This window comes from Canis lupus, chromosome 30 (assembly GCF_011100685.1).
Source record: "Canis lupus familiaris isolate Mischka breed German Shepherd chromosome 30, alternate assembly UU_Cfam_GSD_1.0, whole genome shotgun sequence".
Classification (NCBI taxonomy): domain Eukaryota; kingdom Metazoa; phylum Chordata; class Mammalia; order Carnivora; family Canidae; genus Canis; species Canis lupus.
In genome coordinates this window covers 37,819,781-37,840,240 of record NC_049251.1, presented here as the reverse complement: position 1 = coordinate 37,840,240, position 20,460 = coordinate 37,819,781, and the positions used below count along the sequence as shown (strand labels likewise).

General features: G+C 59.2%; 1 protein-coding gene across 6 annotated transcripts in view; it reads right to left on the bottom strand.

Annotated features, from left to right (window-relative positions):
- CCDC33 (coiled-coil domain containing 33) overlaps positions 1-15,668 on the bottom strand; it is an 88,696-nt gene extending 73,028 nt beyond the window's left edge. For 5 of the 6 annotated variants that reach the window (XR_005381871.1, XM_038580959.1, XM_038580958.1 and 2 more), the window contains exons 1-2: positions 15,232-15,668; positions 10,209-10,372 (exon numbers count right to left, since the gene is read on the bottom strand). Coding sequence is in view for 5 of the 6 variants with exons in the window: in XM_038580959.1 (XP_038436887.1) it covers positions 10,209-10,372; positions 15,232-15,252 (185 nt within the window). In the remaining variant the exon portion in view is untranslated. The remainder of the gene's footprint in view (positions 1-10,208; positions 10,373-15,231) is intronic. The other variant, XM_038580960.1, reaches the window with a different exon arrangement.
- Between the last annotated feature and the right edge of the window lie 4,792 nt (positions 15,669-20,460).

The window sequence follows — 20,460 nt, the reverse complement described above, 5'->3', positions numbered from 1 at the left end:
CGTGATACCCCTCTCCACACCCACGGTGTGCCAGCCCTCAAGCTGCCTCCTAGGTCTCTAAGACCCCCCACCCCTGCACTTGCCCTCCCTGTCTGCTTGGTCTCCCACACTCCCCAAGGTATGGAGCAAGAACAGCTGTCAAGGTCTGGCCGCCTGCAGGGCAAGGCTTTGGAAGCCCAGGATGCGGACCCCCTGGCTTGTCCTGAGGGTTGATCCCAGGGCAGCCCCTAGAAGAGCAAGGGGAAGGGGAGGACTCCAACGGGGGTCTGTTCTGGCTGCTGGGGTCCTAGCTAGGCAGGACTCTGAATCCTGAAAGACCAGAGGGATGTTCCCAGGAGCCTCGAGGAAGGAGGTAGGCAGGCAGAACCAGGAGGGACAGAGGTTAGAAGCTTTAGGTGGATGGATGGTAGAAGAAGATGTCTTGCCGTCTTTTGACCTGATCCTTCACAGTCCTACTGCTTGCTCACCTGGGAAACTTAGAGAAGGTGAGGAAACTGGTTCAGATTGAGAGTCCTCCAGGCCAGGTGCAGGTATGTCATGATTGGGCCCCATTCTGTCCTGAGACGTCAGGGCAATTCCCCTCTACCTGTACCCTCTCCGCTGGCCTCTGTGCCGGCAAGGCCAGCCTCCCCATCCCCCGGAAGCCTAAGAGGCAGCCAGACTCCCAGGCACAGACCTACTTCCATCCCTGGAAGGCACAGAAAAACCCAATGACCTGTCTCCTGCCCGGGAGCCCAGCCTCACGCAACAGGGGTAGGAAGGGAGACTCGGCCCCTGCGGAGACGGTCACCTGAACGGGGTGGTCAAAGGCTGGATTCTTGGGTTTGTGACCCTGCCGGGGCTGGACTAGGGAGGCAAGGCTTCTTGGAGGATGCAGGGCTTGCAGAGATGGAGAGGAGGACCTTTCCAATTGGAGGATGGGGCCTGAGGCTGAGGGAGGCCTGAGCAGTCTGAGGGGCAGGTGCGGGGAGGGCACGGCTGGCTCATCCAGGGTCCGTGTGCTGGGAGCATGGGCTGGGGGAGTCAGAGGAGTGAGGCTTGTGGGCTCCTTCTCCAGCCCTCTTCTCTCCATACTCATGTGCATTGTCCTCTGAGGCCAGCAGGAAGGAGGGCAAAACCCTGCCCTCCCCTGGCCTTGGCCCAGCTCCCCTGGGATTGCCGGGCCAGAAGACGCGGCCAGGGCTCCACAAAGAGGAGCGAGGATTCCAGGCAGGGATGTCCGCCTCGCACTTGTCCTGTGAACCACAGCCCGACGTCATCATTGGCGCCCACCCGGTGGGTGCCCCTCCCCCAGCCCCCAGAGCAGCTGGTTCTTGTGGGCTCTGAGCTCTTGGGAGGCTGCCACTTTAGGCAAGAGCAGGACTGGTCTCCTTAGCAAAGCAATGGCTCTCATCCTGGGTTTCATTTATTAATTGGACTCTAATGAACCATCACTAATTGCTGATGGTGCTACACCACTACAGGTGGGCCCCGATTGAGGGAAGAGCTGACTCTGGAGCCCTGGAGGCCAGCCAGCTCCCCTTCCACGTGGGCGCGGCTGCTCCCCTCTGCCCGTCCTGCAGCCAGTGGGGTCTGCTCTGGAGACCAGAAACGAGGCGTTCCCAGGCACTCTGGGATGAGCACCCCGGCAGAGGGGACAGGTTTTCTACAAAACAAGAATGCTGCTCCCCACCTTCCTACCCATACATAGGTCATCTGAAACAATCCCACTGTTCTCAAGGAAGACCCGCACGGTCCACCGTGTACCCCTCTCCGTGCTCAGGGAGGCAGCAGGGCAGGGGTATTCTCTCCACACAACCCAGGGGAAACCTCAGCCCATGGAATTCTGTGATGGGTGCAAAGCCAGACTCCAGGCCCAGCCTGTCGGGCATTGTCTGCCGAGGCGGGGGTGGGGGTGGGGGGCCAAGAGCTATCTGCTAGCCTTGGGAGTGTCCAGCTGTGGTCCACTGTGGCCTAGCTTGGTAAGGGGGCTCGAGAACCATCTTCTTGGGCAAACGGAAGAGGGTCCAGCACCATGGCCCTACAGGGCAGAATGACAGTCCCTTGGTGAGGTATAGGCCTGGGTGAAACAGCCCTGCTTGGGAGGCCTCGCTCTCATTCATGATGGATTACTCTGAACACCCCCTCTCTTGTGGATGCTGTCTTCGGGAGGAGGAATGTGAGCAGACATAGAGGTGAACTTCCCAACCTCAGGGGAGTGACCTGAATCATTCTGATTCTTGTTTCTGGCTTAACTTGCATGGCATTCAGTCCAAGGTCTGGGTCTGGCATCTCAGACACAGAGCCTGTCTCCTGCCCCCTTCCAGAAGAGACCAGCCTTCCCCAAGGGGTCCCGATGACCAGGGGTCTGGAGCCTGCTCAGCTGCCTTCTGCCTTGGGAGACTGTGGGCAAAGGATGAGTGAGTGTGATCTGTTTAGAGCACGGCCCCTCCCACCCTGGACTGTGACAGTGAGCTCCTCACACGCAGGGACTTTCCACTGCGGGAACTGTTTCCAGTTCCCACCTGGGCACAGTGGGACCCAGCAAATGCTTGTTGAACGAGCGAAGGGGTGGCAGACATTTGGGTCCTCACACGGGGACAGAGGCAGCCCTTCCTGTCCAGCTCTGCTAGGCCAGCCCCTGGCCCAGGCTGTTGAGACCCTAGTCTATTTTTTTTAAAAAGATTTTATTTATTTACTCATGAGAGACACACAGAGAGAGAGGCAGAGACACAGGCAGAGGGAGAAGCAGGCTCCTTGCAGGGAGCCCAACGTGGGACTTGATCCCAGGACCCCGGGGTCACAACCTGAACGCAAGGCAGACGCTCACCCACTGAGCCACCCGGGTGTCCTGTGTTGGAACCTGTTCTAAATCAGGGCAGCTTCTCAGTACGGCCTCAGGAGCAGCTCTTGGGCTGGGAGGGGGCCTCAGGTCTCAAGTTCTAGCCCAAGAGCATGTCCTCAAAAGGAGGGAAGCAGAGCTCAGCTGTGGAGACTGAGCCCCCCAAGGCCCTGGGGCCCCGGGGCCCAATCCTGGGTCTGGTTCTCCTGGCTACACTGACCATCCCAAGGGCCCCCGCTCACAGTCACAGGCTGGCCCCAGGCCCTGCTACTCCAGCCCCCAGAGCACCCTGGCATGTGCCCGGCACTTCCCGCAGGCCCCAGAGCTGCCCGAAAGTCAGACAATGAGTGATGAGGGAGGGAGATGCAGGACAACCAGCCTTTCTGCTCACGTAGGGCCAGCAGCGGATCTGTCCCCACCTTTGTTTGGGAGCAGCCACAGCCTGCCCTCCCCAGGGATAAAACCCCATAGGCTCCTGAGCACCTCCGGGCCCGTCACGCTGAAGGCCAGATGGATTGACGCTCGGGCTCACAGGCTGTGCTTTCAGCCCCGGCCCCGCTGCCTACCAGCTTTGTGGTTCATCCTTTAAACATCTCTGAGCTCAGCTCCTCCACGTAATTGTGTTCCACACCTCACAGGTTTCTGGAGGGTCGGTGAACCCCAGCTGTTGGTGGGGCGGGGGGCGGGAGGTGACAAGGCCAGTCTGGGGAAGGCTGAGTGTGAGTCTGAGGTGGAGTGTACACTGGCAGGTGCGTCCGTGGGGCTGGAGCCCAGGAGAGAGGCCTGGGCTGGATCTAGACATTCCTGGGCCTTGGGGATGGGGCCTGGGGCTCGCCTGGGAGGAGGAAGATCTCCTCTCCTCCCAGGGGAGCAGAGGTCCAGGGAGAAGCCAAGGACTGGGCAGGGAGCACCAACACGTCCAGGGTATAGGGAGGGAGGATGCCACACAGGAGTGGCCCAAGGGAGAAGAGGGCATCAGGAGAGGCTTGTCCTAGAAACGAAGAAAGAGGGGGCTTCAGGAAGGGGGGGGGTGTCTGGGAGTCCTGTAGAGAGAACGGGCATCCGCGGGGAGACCAGCGGCCCCAGGCAGAAGAGGATGCTGGGGAAGCGGGATGCTGAGGTTGAGTCGGGCGGGCCCGGGGTTCGGGGGGGCAGACGTGAGGGGAGGCCCGAGGAGTCAGCTGAGCCCAGATGTCTGGGCTTCATGTAAAAACTAGCTGATTGCACTCCACAATCTGGATTTCTGGCTTCTCATGAGAAGTGGAAAGGGCGGGCAACCGAAGCCTGCATTCCTCCAGGCGCAACCTGCGTGCGGACCAGGCGCTCCTCTGAAGACGCCTCCTGCTTGGGCCCGCACAGCCAGTCGCTGCTTTGAGCATCTGCGGAGCTGGCTCCTTCTGCCTGAAGGCACTGACTCGTCACCCCCGGGGCCCTCCTCTGATGGAAGCTCAGTGTGTGCAGAGGCTGGGAGGAGACATAAAGAGGGACAGCACTAGGGCAGGAGGAGCCCAACTGGAAGCAAGCCCCGGCTCCCCGCCCAGTGGCTTGTCTCCCTCTTTGACAGATGCCAGACCGTGCAGCACCTGACCTGGAAGCCCGCGGTGGGAGGCCAGCGGGACAGCAGCCAGACAAAGCCCAGAGGGAGGACCCAGCCTCTGGCCACTTGCGATGTCCCGGGAGAAGGAGGGGCCCTGTCAGCAGCTGTGCCCATGCTCAGAAATAAGCAGATGAGACAGCCTGTGCATAATGCAGTGAGGACACCAGGAGGGTCCCCCGGGGCCTGCCTCATGGCCTGAAATCTTCCCATTAGAACTTGCTTCTCTTGGTCAGCACTGCCCTGCTGGGCTGCTCGCCAGGATTCGGGTGTCTCTGGGGAAGGGCTCTTGCTTTTTGGGTCTGAATAAGGGTCTCAAGTGTGAGAAGACCTCAGGGCCCTGCACGTCGGTGATAGGGGAATATCTGGAAAGTCCTTGTGGCTTCAGTCTGGCTGGTGGGGTTCTCAGGCAGCCCCCCCCCTTTTAATCTCTGGTACCAGCTGTGTTTACAGCTCTGGGATACGGGGATGTTCTCACTGAACAAAAATTCTGAGGCTCTGAGCCTCGAGGGATTGACATCATTTGGAGCAGGTGCAGATAGGTCAGGCCACGCCATAGGCTGGGGGCCCTGCAGGGGAGATAAGACCTGAGACTCTCAGGCCTCCCTGGGCCTTCTCCCCAACACTGTGCCTTTTTCTACAAGCATCCTACTGGGAGGGAAGCAACTCTACCAGAGTGAGCTGCTAGTGGCCAAATGGGAGACACTTATCTTCATCTGCTCCACTTTCACTGGCCGGCCATGTGACCTCAGACAAGGCCCTTCATGTCCCTGGGTCTTGACCTCTTTGGCCATCACATGGGGCTTATGCAACCTGTCTGCCGGGGCGGCTGTATAAAAGCCAGAGTGCAAGGAGAACCGAGCTCTCTGAGAGCTCAGCATGGGCCACCGTCAGCAAATGGGGGCTGCTTTATTCCTGGTGCTGTCCCATGATCACTGTCACTGCGTATTATTATTTTTGCTGAGCCCGACCCTCTGGCTGCTGAGGCAAGCTCCCGGGTCACCTGTGAGTCATGCCAGGCCTCCACCCACCCCTGCTGGAATCCCTGTCCTCTGGGGCTTTTGGCCAAGGCCCACAGCTGGATGGGTGAAGGTGTGGGCAATCCAGATCCCAGGACGGGTCTTCAGACTGGTCACTAGATCTTCTCTGAAGTCTGGGTTAGGACCCTGATGCCAACACTCCCCTTCTTTTTTTTTTTTTTTTTTAAGATTTTATTTATTTATTCATGAGACACAGAGAGAGAGAGAGAGAGAGGCAGAGACACAAGCAGAGGGAGAAGCAGGCTCCATGCAGGGAGCCCCACACGGGACTTGACCCCGGGTCTCCAGGATCAGGCCCTGGGCTGAAGGCGGTGCTAAACCGCTGAGCCACCCGGGCTGCCCCAACACTCCCCTTCTGAGAGGGGTGACCAACTGCATGAAGATCAAGTCAGGGAGTGAGCTTGAAAAAGCTTTTAGGTTCTGGAGTCCCAGATCCTGGCTTGGGTACTCACTAGTTCAGTGATATTGGACAAGTCATGGAAACACACTGAGCCCTTAGTAATCTCATCTGTAAAATGGAGACAATATTTTACCTAGCTCAAAGGCCTAAATGATGATTAAATTATGAAAAACACCACACACACAAACACATATACACATACGCGTGTGTGCATGCACTCCTAGCATATTTGCCAGGTACGCGGTAGGCACTCCGTAAATGTACCCTCTCTTACCAGGACCTTATGCAATTGTCCTACTTTCAATACTTTCTTCAATTAGTCATCAGGGTCAGAGCTGGGTGTGTGGCCAGGGTAGGGGCTCCATGTGTGATTAGGACTCAGTCTGTGACCAGAGTCATGTTTCAGTGTATGACCAAGGTCAGTCTCCATTAGGGGCCAGGGTCAGGGCTCTCTGATCCAAGAAAACCAAAGATCCTTGGAGTATGACTAACTGGCCCTGACCTGTGCTCTGCCCCTGCCACTGTGGCAGCATGGGCCAAGCCTTCCCCCAGGCTCACAGAGGAAGCAGCACTTCCCTGTTCCTTAGCTGTGGGCAGCAGGCAGTCAGAGACGCAGCTGCCAAACCGGCCACCAGTCCTTTGGCCAAGGGTCAGAACCCTACAGGATGTCTCCTGACTGGCCCCTTCCCCGCAGCAGCCTGCTGGCCACCCCCCCCCCATCAGCCACTGCCTTCCGGGTCCCCGCTGTGCTCTGATTGGCAGGTCTCTCTGTGCCAGGCTGGGAGGCAGGTGCTGGGCACCGCTGGGGCCCAGATCAGTCAGAGGAGACCCGGGACCTGGGCAGCAGTCCAGCAGACCCGGGTGTGGAGTCCGTCCTGCGTGTGCAGCTGGGGCACTCGTGGTCTTTAAAGAACAGAGGCCAGAGCACAAAGCAGCTCGGCAAGCCTGGGGCAGCACGGAGACATGCGGACCCCGGGAAGGGAGGCTCAGAGGGGGCCATGGCCTGGCCTCAGGTCACACTGGGGGTCAGGTGCGTGGGCCAGATTCTGGCTTTTCCTGGCCCCATTCTAGCTTCTCTCCATTGCCCCATGGCTTGCTTCTGGTAGATCTCACGTGCCCGGTGTGGCACTAAGGATCTCCCTCACTCCGGGGCAGGCTTAGGACTGTCAGCGTCTCCCTGGGCCTCCACCATCTCTACAGCCCTCCCATACAGGTTCCCAGGTGAGGTGCTGGGGCATTGAGGGGAGAAGTAACTTCCCCGAAGTCCCAGAGCGAGCTAGAAACGGGGCCAGAGTCATTCAACAATGATCTACTGACAGTGTCCTAGCTCCAGGTACTTTGTTAAACAGTGGGGGGTAGACTGGAGAGCAAAACAGACCTGGTGGTCGCTGGTGGAACTAGAGGGGCTCCCTAGGGGTGGGCACTGAGGAGGAATATGCCCGTCATCCCATCAAAGCACATCAACCATGTGGAGCTGCAGCTGTGACCTGCAGAGGTGTGTGGTCCCAGGGAAGCAGGGGGTGCGGTAGCCTTTGGCCCGGTCTAGGAGGTCAGGGAGGGCTTCCTTGAGGAGGCGACTAAGCTGGGATCCAAGGAGGGGAGGGGAAGGGAGGGTATTCTGGAAGAGGGAGCGTGAAAGACCTAGGATGGGAGGGAACAGGGTCTGCTAGGGAACAGACGCACCCTGTATGGCTGGAGCCAAGAAAGGGAGGTGGGGGGGTCTTGTTCCTGGGGAGCTTGGGGGGTTGGGTGCGGCAAGGATCCAACCACGCGGGGAGCCCGGAATCCTCTTTACTCTGGGAGCAGTGAAAACCCTTGGGGTTTGACAAGGGACAAGATCAGATGTGCTAAGAAGAAAACAGCGGTAGCCTAAGATCAGGGAGCCTGGCGTGGAGAAGCAGCCAGATTCAGAGGTAGGAGCCACAGTGACAAGAAGGGGACGGGGCGGCGTTGGGGGTGGAAGAATGTGATCCTCCACACCAGGATGAGGATGAGATCTCCTCGCACACAGTACAGAGGAAGAGGGGTGACTAGGGAGGAGGCCAGCATCACTAGGGGGGCACAGGGTGGGGGCACACAGCGTCAGGCCCAGCCCTGGCTTCCGAGAAGCTACTTCAGGGGAGTAGTGGGGTCGGATGGGAAGCTCAGATGGAAAGAGGCGGGACCACAAGATGAGCCTCGTGGGCTTCTTGGTCTGGACAGTCCCAACCAGAGGGGCGCCCTATCATTAGCCGGGGGGAGGCTGCACAGGAGTGAGCTGACCCAGCCTCCCCGCAGCGCCCCCAGCTAGGGGGTCCCCACTCTTGGGCTGAATGAGCTCATGGCTCCGGGGTACTCTCAGGCCTAGCTTTTAGCTCCTGCTCCTCTGCAGCCCCCAGAGGTCGCCGGGGGTGGGGGGTGTGCGGGGTGGGATGCAGCAGACCCCGGCGGGGACCTCAGCCAGGACACCAAGCTGAGGGAACCAATCACACGGACGACGGAAAAAATGAGAAAATGTGTTTCGAAAGAACATGAAAGATTATTCATGGGCACTGAGGAGACACCGGGTACACTGGAAGCCCCACCTCGCATCAGGAAGGGCAGGGACACTGCGGCACTGATGCTCCCGCCTGCGCGCGGCTTTGTCACTCTGCGCTCCGGGCCCTGGGGCTTCTGGGGGTCTGGGTCCTCGCTCTGGGGTGCCCCCCGCCCCGGGGCTGGCTGAGAAAGCCCCTTCCAGGTCCCAGACAGCTGGGCCTCCCGTCTCAGAAGCCCTCCCTTCTGCTGTCATTTGCATCTCATTAGCACCCGGGCTGGTGGCGCGCGCCTGGGGCCTCGAACCCGAGGCTGCCCCTGCCCCTGCCCCTGCCCCTGCCCCTGCCCCTGCCCCTGCCCCTGCTCCTACCCCTGCCCCTGCCGGGCCGAGCTGGGCGCCGCCGAGCGCTCCCCGCCCCGCCCCCGCCCCTGCCGCGCGTTGCCATGGTAACCGGTGCCGGCGCCGGGTCGCGGCCGCGGAGGAGCCGCTGGCGCCCGCTCCCGCCCGCTCCCCGCTCCCCGCTCCCCGCGCCGGGGCGGCTTGGTGATAGGCAGGGCCTGCATCTCCCGGGATGATCGGCGATAATTGGTTTATGGAAATAGCTGAGGGGAGAAGGCAGCTCCCTGCCAAGCCCGCGCTCTGCCACCTGTCCCTCCTCGCCCAGGAGGGGGGTGGGGAGGGGAGCGCCCAGGAGCTGGGGGATGGGGCCTTTGAGCCGGGCAAGTGTTCCACCTGTTGGTCCCCAGCGCACCCTCCATCCCCCTTCCCACTGTGTGGGGGTGCAGGGCTTGTCTCAGTGGCTCCTCTGCCCCAGGTGGGTGCTCAGGCCGGTGCTGGGCGCATGGGGAGGGGGGACGTCGGACCGAGGATCTGTGCTCTGGAACCCCAGTCTGGGGGACACAAGAGCAGCACCTGTTTATGTAAAGTGCGTCTGCTCAGAGGTGTCACTGCTGTGCTGGACCCCAGAGCGGGGAGAGCTCAACTCTGGTGACTGCCTGGAAGAGGAGGCGTCAGGGGTAAGGCTTTGAAGGTGGGATTTCAGCAGGTGTTGGGAGAGGGCTGCGGCAGGCACTGAATGAGGCCGGGTGTCCTAGAGGAGGTTTTGGGGAGGCCCTGGTGGCTCCCACTGTTTACACAGGGGCTCAGGGGCGACAAGCTTGTGGGAGGGTTACTGCACAGCACCTTGTAATCAAGACCGAACGCACGTCCAACGTCCATGCCGAAGGTTGGCTGGATGGACACTCTTGCTCCTCGATGCCTTTCTGGGAGGAGTGAGGCCTCACTCAGGCACTAGGCTGTGAGAAGTGTGCCCTGACTGCAGCTGGCTGGCGGGGGTGTGGGGTGCGTTAAAGAAACTAGGGAATCCCCCGTGATAGCAATGACCTGAGAAGTAGTGGGGGCTGAGGAGCAGGATGGTCGCGAGCACCTACCCTGGAATGGGGCATCGTCGGATCGGGCACCCCGAGGCCCAGAGAGGCAGGCTCAGGTCTTCTTCCTTTGACCACCACCCTGCTCTGAGCCCAGCCCAGGCCTCCCTGCAGGGGAGGGGCCGACCTCCCTGAGGTCAAACTGTGGCCAAGCCGGCCCAGCTGGCTTCGGGATCAAGGAGTGGCTCTTCCTTCCTTCCTCAGCCCTGTGCACGGCTTCCTACCCAGCAGGGAAGATGTCAGGCCTCACATGGACGGAGCCTGCAGCCCCTGTGTGATTCACACTTGGCTTCCCCCCTGGGTATCACAGTGCCGCCCCCGACCTTTGGCTGCTCACGGGCAAATGTCCGTACACTGGTTTCTGCTCCCAGCCCAATGCCAGCCCAGACCTCTGCTCCCAGCACTACTTACACGACCACGTAGGGCCACGGCTCAGAGCCATCCTTGCAGGTGGGTAGGTGGGTGGCCCCGTGGAGAGTAACCATGATGGTCTCCTTATTAGAGGGGGACAGGTGGCTGGTGATGGGTTCCATGCTCTGGACGGTGTTCAGGGGCTCCTCTGGGCTCTCGGCGACCTGCGGAGAGAGCCAGGGCTGAGTGCCCTCCTCTGGGTGGTTGCCTGTCCTTCCAGCCTCCCTATTAACTCCAGCCCTTTACGGCTCCCCTCCAAGCGCCTTTCCCTGAGTCGTCCCTCCACCCAGTTTGGAACTACAGGGCATTTGCCTTTGGCCCCATTTTCTCCCCACCTCTGGCCCACATCCCACGCACATCCGCCCCAGCCCTGCGTCACTTCCTGCAGAGAGAGACGGGCCTCATCCCTCAAGTCGTCTCACCACTGGGCCTCTGCTTTTGCAGGTGCTTGCATCTGATTCCTAAGTCCTGCCTGCTTTTGAGGTGCTAGCAGCAGGCCTTCCTCAGTCCACCTGTAACCTTAGGCCCTTCCCATGCACGGCCCTTTACAAAGTTTATCCACATCCACGGAGTCACCTGATGCATTAGCAAAAAGAGATGAATGTGTCCCCTCTATCTTCCACCCAGAGAACCCTGCAGACCGGGAAGGCGGAGAGGTGCCTGCCGGCGCACGGGGCCTCTGGGCTGGTGGCCCCAAGCAGACTCACGTGAGAAGGAGTTCAAGAGCCCAACAGTCCACAGCTTGGGGATTCAGGGCCCCAAGCACCCTGAATCCCCAAGCTGTGGACTGTTGGAGAGGAGACAGGAGCAGCCGCCGGTGCAGTCAGAGAAGGCAGCTGGGAAGAGGAGGCCTTACAGGGCTGGGAGGACACATATGGCTGGGAGGACTGGGGAGCTGGAGCAGGGTGCAGGGCGGGGAGGGAGCTCCCACAGCTCAGGGCAGGCTCGCGTTGATTCCGGAGGCACGAGGACTCGCGGAGGGCAGCAGAACCAGCAGTTTGGGAGTAAACACTGTGGGCTGGGGACAGCTGTGGACCTGCACTGCTGTGGCTCGGGCCGCTCTTCCTCTGCACTGGCTGCTGGACTCTCACTCCCAGTGCCAGGGCTGGACGTGGGTGACCCACATCCACCCGTGCTAGGCCTCACCTGGCAGAGGCTGCCCCCGTCCTCATCCCTCTGCTGATCGATCAGCACTAGCTGATGCCCCAGGAGAGAAGCCAGGGACCTCCTCAGCTTGGAGATGGGCCCCTGAAGGGGGTGTGAGGGTTGCCCTTTTATCTAGAAAGTTCGGCCTGTCAGAACCTGCATTCCAAGGCAGGCCCTGGTAGGGGGAGTCCTCAAAGTAGGACGCATCCATGGAGATCAAGAACAATGTCCTGGGTATGCCCGCGTGGCTCAGCGGTTGAGCGTCTGCCTTTGGCTCAGGTCCCGACCTCGGGGTCCCAGGATTGAGTCCCGACATCAGGACACATCGGGACTGTGTCTCTGCCTCTCTCTGTGTGTCTCTCATGAATAAATAAAATCTTTAAAAACCAAACAAAACAATGTCCTGTGACATAGAGGGGAGATGGAGGCCAGGAGAAGAGTAAGGACCCAGTTCTGGGGGTGGGGTGGGCGTCAGTGGATCCCCTGGCCCAGTCCTGATGCGCCCTGGGCGGAGGGAGAGCTCTGGGCCAGTCAGGCTCCGGGAGGCCGCTTCCCCAGCGGGATGCTCCTCCAGCCCTGCTTCAAACCGGGTCTGGGGGTCTGGACTCGGAGCCCTTCTCACCGTTACCACCAAGCACTCAGGTGCGGGACACTGGGTTTCCGCGCTCCTGACTGCTTTCTCACTTCCTCTCCGACCCTGCCTCCGCCCAGCCCGTCTCCCGGAGCAGCCCCGTGATCCTTCACAGTCGGACCACATCTCTCCTCTGCTGCAAGCACCAGCTCCGGTCCATCCAGAGCTTCGCAGTGGCCTGTGAGGACCTGTAAGTCCCGCGAAGGCCTGTAAGGACCTCTGGCCCAGGAAGCCGCCCTCACCTCATCCCTGGGCCCCCTGCCCCTGGCTCCAGGGGTTTCTTGCACACCCCAAGCTGGCTCCTGCCTCAAAGCCTTTTCCAGGCCGTTCCCTCCTCCCCTGCCCGTCCATTCCTGTGGCTTACTCCCTCATTTCCTACAGGTCTCACCTTATCAGAAAGGCCATCTTGGTACAAGCTGTGGTCCTTGCCTAACAAGATGACTAATTAGGAGGTGAGAAGCCCACCTCCCAGGCCCAGAAGTGCCACCCTACAGGGGCCCCTTCCCTCTGACTGAGGAGTGCCCCTTGACTAGGGCCCAGGGGGGCCTGTCACCATCTGCAGAGGTGTTGAGAGTTACTCCTCCCCGCTCCCTGTTCCCTGAGCCAGGCCAGGGTGGGAGGAACAGAGGGAGGTCAGTGCTCAGAGAAAAACCCTACGGGGTGGGGGGTGGGGGTAAGCAGGCACAGGGCCACCCCTTCCCACTCATAGATCAGAGACGCTCCCTTCCTATATTCCCCCCCTCACTGTGTGCTCCCCCATAACCCACTCCCCTCTCCAGCACGCTTAGTCTTCTGGTTCAGCTGTGTGGGAGCAAGACCAGCGGCCCAGGGTGTTGAGAGAGGTAGGTTTCAGGCCAGCTCTGCCCTGACTTCCTGTGAGGTCCTCACTTTCCCTCCTGGTCAGTGGGGATGTCTGGGATGGTTGTAATTCAGTCTTCCCTGTAACCGGCCTATGGTTCCTGCGGTGAGGCCAGGAGAGATGACTAATGTCTCTCCGATGGCCCGATTCCCAGGAGCAGCCTAAGAGGGTGGCCCCATCCCCCTTGTTGCTGTGTGGTACGGGGCCTGTCCCCAGCTCCCTGGGGCCCCAGAAGTGAGGGCCCAGCAGCACGGCAGCTGCCCAAGGGCTCTCACTGACTCTGGTAGCCCCGGAGCCCAATCAGTGATTTTGCAGACCGGGCCCATGAATTGCGGCCCCCTCTCTGTCCCCTACTTGCTCTGGGACAGCCTTCTGGGAAATCAAGCTTCCGGGGCGGGTGGGGGGGGAATTGATGGAAACTGCTGGGGCTTCACTTCTGGGCAGGCGGCCAGCTGCCAGGCTGGCACCTCCTGGTGAGGCCTGCAGGCATGTGCCCGCTGGGCTGGCTGGGCCCAGAGCCAGGGAGGCCAGGACCTAAGTGTGAGGCCTGGAGTGGGGGCCGTGAGCCAACCTCCCTGCCTCCCCTTCCTCCGTCTGGATGAGGATCTGCAGGCTTCCCTCCGAGAGGCGCCTGCATCAGGACAAATGCTCCCTCCCACCCCTGCTTCAGTTTTGCAGCTGTGTCATAAGGTTTTGGGTTAAAAAATGATCCTGCGTGTTCCTTCTAGTTTCAGCATCTAAACTTCCTTGGGGATTGTGATGGCCACAACCTAGGTGGGGAAACGGGCTCAGGGAGGCAAAAGCACTTGCATCTGGGCGCTCGGCTCAGCTCGCAGACGTCCCTGCTCTGCTCTCTGGATGTGCTGAGCTTTCTATGGGCCACAACGTATATGCCCTTGGGCTCCTGATCCGGGGAGCCCCGTGCTTGTTAGTGGGAGCAGTAGGAGTTGTGCTATTCAGGGAGAAGAGGCTTTTCCGAAGATGACACAAAAGTCACAACTCATAAAGGGAAGGACTGACGCTTTGATTCCACTAAATATCCATGCCAACTTCTGTGATAACCACCAATTCACCACGATACGAAGGAAAGACAAACAGGAGAAAATATTTGCAATATGTATAAAAGAATGAATTTCCTTACTACACAGAGAGCACTGACGTCTAAGATCTATGGAAGATTCACGCAAGAAGAAATGTGACTGTGCGCTACCGTGTACGTGATATGCACGTCCTTACAGGGCATTGTACTCAGTCATTGAAAATGTTCCACTAAGTTATGGATTAAATGAAACAAATCTGTGTCCTTCTCAGGGCTCCCATGCATGCTCCTCAGATCCCCAAATCCAGCTCAGGTGGGCAGGTGGGAATGAGCGTCAGGACCAGCTGGCCACTTAGCGCCCCTGACATTTAGAAAGGAGCTGAAAGGGGGAGGGTGGAGTCAAGGGGAGGAGGCAGCTGTAGGGAGAGAACGCCAGGAACCACAGACACCAAAGTCAAGGGTAATAAAGTAGAAACCACAGTGGGGCACGTAGATTATTTGGTTTGAGTCTAACTGCAAAGAGGCTATTCCAAGTTAGCAAGTACCTGGTGCCTTTGGTCTCAGCTCACTCTGCCCTCCCTGTTGGTACTTGGCACAGTCAAGGGCCTTGGCTCTGCCTTGACAGTCAGCAGAGGGTAAGGAGAAGCCTCATACTAAACTGTTTGCATTTTTAAAAAAGATTTATTCATTTTTTAAAACTGTTTGCATTTCACGGCACTGGGATCTTCGTTCCCTCCTGGCAGGGTCTCGCTGCTCTGTTCCTGCTATTTATTAAGCACCTACTATGTGTCAGGTGCTGTGCTGAGTGTTGGGGATGCAGCAGTGATCAAAACTGACCAGAATCCCTTCTTTCTAGGAGTTGAGCATCTGTGGCCTGGGGCAAGGGTCTGAGCCAGGGCTGGAGGGGCATAAGATAGTGGAGCTTTGGGCAGCAGCCTGGGAATCTCCTCGATCTTGGAGGGTGATGGGGAGCCATCTCAGTGGGGTCTCGGAGCCTCCGTGACAATGGGGCAAAAACTCCTTTCCAGGCTGTTGGTAGGGGAAGGTACCAGTTCAAGCTACATTTTTCCCTGGGTCATGGGGATACCAGGCAGAGACAACGAAGTAAGGGTGGCGGGGGCTGACAACACCTGCAAGCATGCCGAATTTCAGATCCCATGTGGCCCAGGAGTCTAGCATGCCTAACTTGGAAGCATCGCAGAGACCTCCTTGCTCTCCATTTCGCAGCTGAGAACACTGAGACCCAGAGAAGGGAAGCTTTGGTCGTGATTTAGAAGCAAATACAACAAGGGACTTTGAAGGAGAAATGAACTCATGCAAGCGCAGGACCCATGCCCTCAGGCCTCACCTTTTTCTTTTTCCGTCCCATCTCTTCAGGGGCAGGAGTGTTTGACCTTGTTTACAGATCTTGGGGACCAGTACCTGATATCCGTGGGCAATCAGGCATCAGTCCTGTCCAGGCAGCTGGCCTGAGCACCTTGGAGCCTTTGGGCTTGGTGTACCGTAAGGAGCGTCAGTGTTGTCTCAGGGGTGCCATACACGGGCTCTGGGACCTGGACAGGGTAACAGGCAGGGGGACCCGCGGGGCCGGGGAGGAGGGCAGCCTGGAGCTTTCTCAGTAGCGAGACATTCTTTAAGTGCAGTTGGCTTCAGGCCTCTGGGCCATGACCAGCTCCATAGGGTCAGCGGCTGAACCAATTGGCTCTCGGTACCCCCAGGAAGGTAAAGACAGGGGTTTGCCTCTCTCCAGGCCTGGAAAAGCTATGAGCTCTTCCCCCCGGCAGGATCACCTGGGCAACGCTGTGTGACATCACAGGGCAGAGCACAAGTCCCCCAGGTAGAGTCCAGGTGGAGTGGGGTGGGGGCTCAGAAGCCCTTCTCCATGTTTTGGGAGCTGGGTTTTGCCTGCATTGTGGCCCTCACTCCTCACCCTCCCTGCTCTTTGTACCCCGAACTGCACGTCCACCAGGATTCACCAGTGGCCCAGCCCGGTGGTGGAGGCTGAGACCCTGCTCGCAGGAAGTTACAACTTGGCTAACAGCTATTTCGGTTAAGGAATCTGCAGCCGTCCTGCCTCTTTGGGTGCCCGTAGTCTCTCATTTGTTGAATAATCATAAACACAACGTTGGAGAAAATGGTTTCATTTGGAGGCTGAGTGGGAAGGTGGCAGAGAGAACGGGGATCAAGGAGGTATGTTATCGTAACGCCGCTTACATCGGCCAGTTAATGGGTGTTCATCATATCATCAAAAATAAATTATAAATAACTGAAGAGAGCCAACAATGTTCTGGGGGATGGACCCAGTATTATGACTAGTCCAATTCTGAGCTCCGTAAGGAATTATTACAAAGATAACCGTTCTTTTTACGTAGCACTTACTATGTGCCAGGCACGGTTCCAAGTGCTTTTCTGTGCAGGGAGAGGCCAGAATGAGGGGTGGCTGGCCCCTGGCCTGGGGTGAGGTCGGCTCCACGGAGATGCTAGGCAGCATGGCCAGGAATCCTGGGCTAGGAAACGTGAGATCTGGGGTACTAGGTGGGGTTGACAGGCATCTGGAAGACTCCTGTGGCCTGCCTCGTTCTCTGGCCAGCGGTTTTAGACTCCATACTGTTTTTTTTTTTTTTTTAAGATTTTATTTATTTATTCATGAGAGATCCAGAGAGAGAGGCAGAGACACAGGCAGGGAGAGAAGCAGGCTCCATGCAGGGAGCCCGATGTGGGACTCGATCTGCCATGATCCCAGGTCTCCAGGATCATGCCCTGGGCTGAAGGCAGAGGCTCAACCACTGAGCTCCCCCAGGCGTCCCCATACTAAGTGTTCTTTGCATTGTCCTGGGCCTGGGGACCAAAAGCAGGCCCACTCTGGCAGCAAGAGGTAGGAGCTATGGCTTTGTGGAGGACTGCTCCTTCCCCCGGCAGCCCTAGTCTAGAGAAAGGCAAGGAGGATGTGGCCCTCCCCAGTTTCAAGACAGAAAAACTAGGCCTCACCTCCCATTGGAACTGGAAAGACCAGCCAAGCTCATCCAGATGGCGGAGGCTGAAAGCAGGGAGTCGCACTCCCAGTTTTCTCCCTCCCAGGCCTGCCTCCTGGGCTGATAATGTCACCACCAGACCGGCGCACGCGTGGACAGGGTCTCGGTGATGGCTCCCCAGCCACCCTAGGGTGCCAGCTCCTTCCTGTTAGTTCCCAAGGCTGCAGCAGGGCTGGGGGAGGCCCGCAGGGTACTTCGGGAGCAAAGCTGAAAGAGGCGCTGTCTCGGGGCTGTGAGGGTGCTCCGACCACCACTGTCTGCAAATCCTGCACCCTAGCCCCGTCCCTGCCTCACTGTGGCCCCTAGACCTGCCCTGCCTGGACTCGGGGTGCTCACCCAGAGAGAATTTTGTGCCCGGGGAGCCCCAGCCTGCTGGCCTTCCTGCCTGGGAAGAAGATAATGCAATTGGACTCCGGTTCCAGGCCGTCTGGCTCCAGCGTGCTCGCGAGCCTGTGCACTCAGCAGCCACCAGAAGGGCCTTCCTACCACCCCCCTGGAGGGCTGCCCGTGCCCTGGGCCAAGGACCCCTGGGACACTCGCTCCTGTGCCACACGAACCCTCCCCTGGAACTGCTCCTCCCTGGCGGTGAGAAGGCCATCAGCCCAGGCCCCGGACTGCCTGTGGCTTCCCTACTTAACGCAGCCACGCCACGAGCCCCACCTCTCTCCCTGCCTCCCCAGCTTGTCCTCTGGCCTCATGGCCCTTCCCCGCAGCGGAGCTCTGGTTCCCCCAGCCAAGGGAAATGAGCCGCACCCCAATGCCCGGGGGCTGGCGCCAGGCTCTGAGGACTCGGAGAGATTCCAGCTTGAGGGGAAGCAGGTAATGAGTGATCTCACAGCTGATAGGTAGCCCTCCCCGCCGCCCCCCCTACTTGGAGCGGCCTGGTGGCCCCCACCAAGTAGCCCCACACAGGGGTTAAAGGGCCATTTAGGGAGCCCACAGCTACGGAGGGCGAGCCGCTGGGCTGCATCTGAGGCTGGCCCTTGGGGAGGGAGGGGTCCTGCCCTCCCGCCTCGGCTCTGCTCTGGGCTTGCTGGGCAGCAGGAAGAGTGTAGACAAGTGGTTCACAGCTGTCTACAGTCCCTCCTGCCGCGTCCCAGATGTCCCTTGGGCCTGAATATCCCTGCAGCAAGTCCAGGGAAGTCTGTCCCCCAGAGCAGTCAAACCTGGCCTTCCGTTCCCCGTGGGCCTGTCCCGTACCCCTGGACACACACACAACCCCGCTCCTCCTCCCCTCCTCTGTGCCCCCCCCCCCATCACTCTCTCTTTATTTCCTTTGGGCTGATGCATTGGGCTTAGGTAAAGGATGACGGGGAAACTGAGTGTGATTCCGTAGCAAATGGCAGCTTAGAGCCCTGTGATCTTGGTTCAAAATACTAACCCTCTCTGAGCTTCGGCCTCCCTCCTCAGAGTGGGGAAATCGGTGCTTCTGTGAAGACCGAAAGAGGCAATGCAGGTACCACACTTAGCACTGACGCTCAGCGGAGTACTCCAAAAATGCTCCTCGTTCCCTTGCTCAACAGACTGAGGCCTGGATCTCCCCAGTGGACACGGGCCGGAGAAGCAAAAAAAAAAAAAAAAATGCCTGCAGGGTGAAGTGCGCGCCCCTCTGCCAGCGTGCGAGTGTGCGAGCCTTCTCGCCCTGCGCCCCCGCCTTCCAGCCCCAGCCGCCCCTCTTCTGCAGACCCACCCCTGGCTGGCTTCCAGGCCCTTCCTTCCACAGCCTTTCTCCAGGCCGACATGTCAGCAAGGCCGCCTGCTTTCCTACCTCCGTTCCATTTGTCCTCAGGGTCTGGCTCTAGACACTTCCTCCGGGAAGCCTTCCTGACTCCCTTCTTCCCCTGCTCCGAGCGGTCCTCTTTGTTCGTGGTGACGCCTGCCTGTGTCTATGCTGCAGTCCCTGTCCCTCCCCTGGCATTTGACAGTTGTCAGCTGAGGCAGTTCTCTTGGAGGGTCTGCATCTCCAAATGCCAAGGTGGCCCCCGGCCCGAGTGGTATATGCGGGGCGGGGGGGGGGGGCGGCGGGCTTGGGCTGAAGGAGGGCAGACGTCAGAGGGGCCCCTCCTGCAATGCTGAGTCCGCAGCCCGCCTTGCCTTACCCTGGGCTCTGCTCGGCCCCACAGTGAGCATCTGGGCAAGCCTCTGGACCCAGCAGGGCTGCCATTCCTCACCTGCAAAGCAGCCAGGATGTCCCACCTGCCAGGGCCTGGTAAGGGGCAGGTGCTCTGAACCCAGCTCCCCCCGACGTGTGCACCAGGGTGCCCGACCTGAGCCCCTGGCCCCAGCCTTGCAGCAGGGGACTTGTAACTGGGCATGCCGCTCCCCTTACGCTCCCCTTACTGGCTCAGCAGGCACGGTTATTGACCGCCCTGTTGAAGGAGGCTTCCCGGCGCTGGGGAGCCAGAGTTTTCATCGGGGGCAGCTCCGGGCCCATCCTCACGTCATGAATCACTTTGCTAAAGATGCAACGTGGCTTTGGGGCATTTTTCTTTTGAAAAATCAATAACTCGTTAACAAAGAACTAAATAAGGGGGTGAGCAAAGAAGGCCACCTGCCATTCCCTTTAGTTGGTGCGGAGTGCAGAAGCCAGCCCCGCTAAGATGCAGGGGGGGCCACCCAGGCCCTCCCCTCACACCGACTCTTCCACCCACAAATCTGACCGAGCCCCTCCTCTGCCTCAGTAAACATGTCAGGAGGGCTCCACTGCTCTCAGGAGAGACTCGCCTTCTCCCACAGGCCCCCCGAAAGTCTCACGTCTGCCCAGCCCGGCCTCTCCAGCGTCAGGGCGACCGATCCCCACCTCACACCCATGCTCCAGCCACATGGTGCCTGCAGTGCCCTGAATGGGCTCCCTGACCCTCACATATGCTGTTCCATCTGCCTGGACTGTCTTCCTCCCTCTGCCAGCCTGAATAATTCATGATGCCTGTTCGAGACACAAATGGAACAATCTCTAGCAAATCATTCCTGAAACCTGCCTCCACGGCCCCCATCCCCACCCAGGAGCATTGGATTCACAGCCCCTAGGCCTCTCTGTGCCCAGGCTTATGACCCACTGTTCTTTTCTGGGAGAGGGTCTGTCTCTTCTGAGGACAAGAACTCCACCTGGGGGTCCCCCCTCAGTGCCCAGGCTGTTGCCTGGCACAAGCTCGGTGCCAGGTGGGTGCTCATTGAATGAGTGAAGGATGACATCAGATGCCTTCCTCCCCATAGTTCTCCAGGAGCCCCCATTTCAGCCGAGGGTAATGGTGTCTGCCCCCCAGATAATCCTCCTTCCTCCAGAGTCCAAGTTCTCTGTGGCCTTCTTGCCCTCCTAGGGCACAAATTGTTGGTGTGTGAACCTTGTATTAAAAGCTGAAAATTAAGGGACACCTGGGTGGCTCAGTGGCTGAGCATCTGCCTCCGGCTCAGGTCGTGATCCCGGGGTCCTGGGATCGAGTCCCGCATCGGGCTCCCTGCAGGGAGCCTGCTTCTCCCTCTGCCTGTGTCTCTGCCTCTTTCTGTGTCTCTCATGAATAATAATAAAAAAAAATCTTTAAAAATTG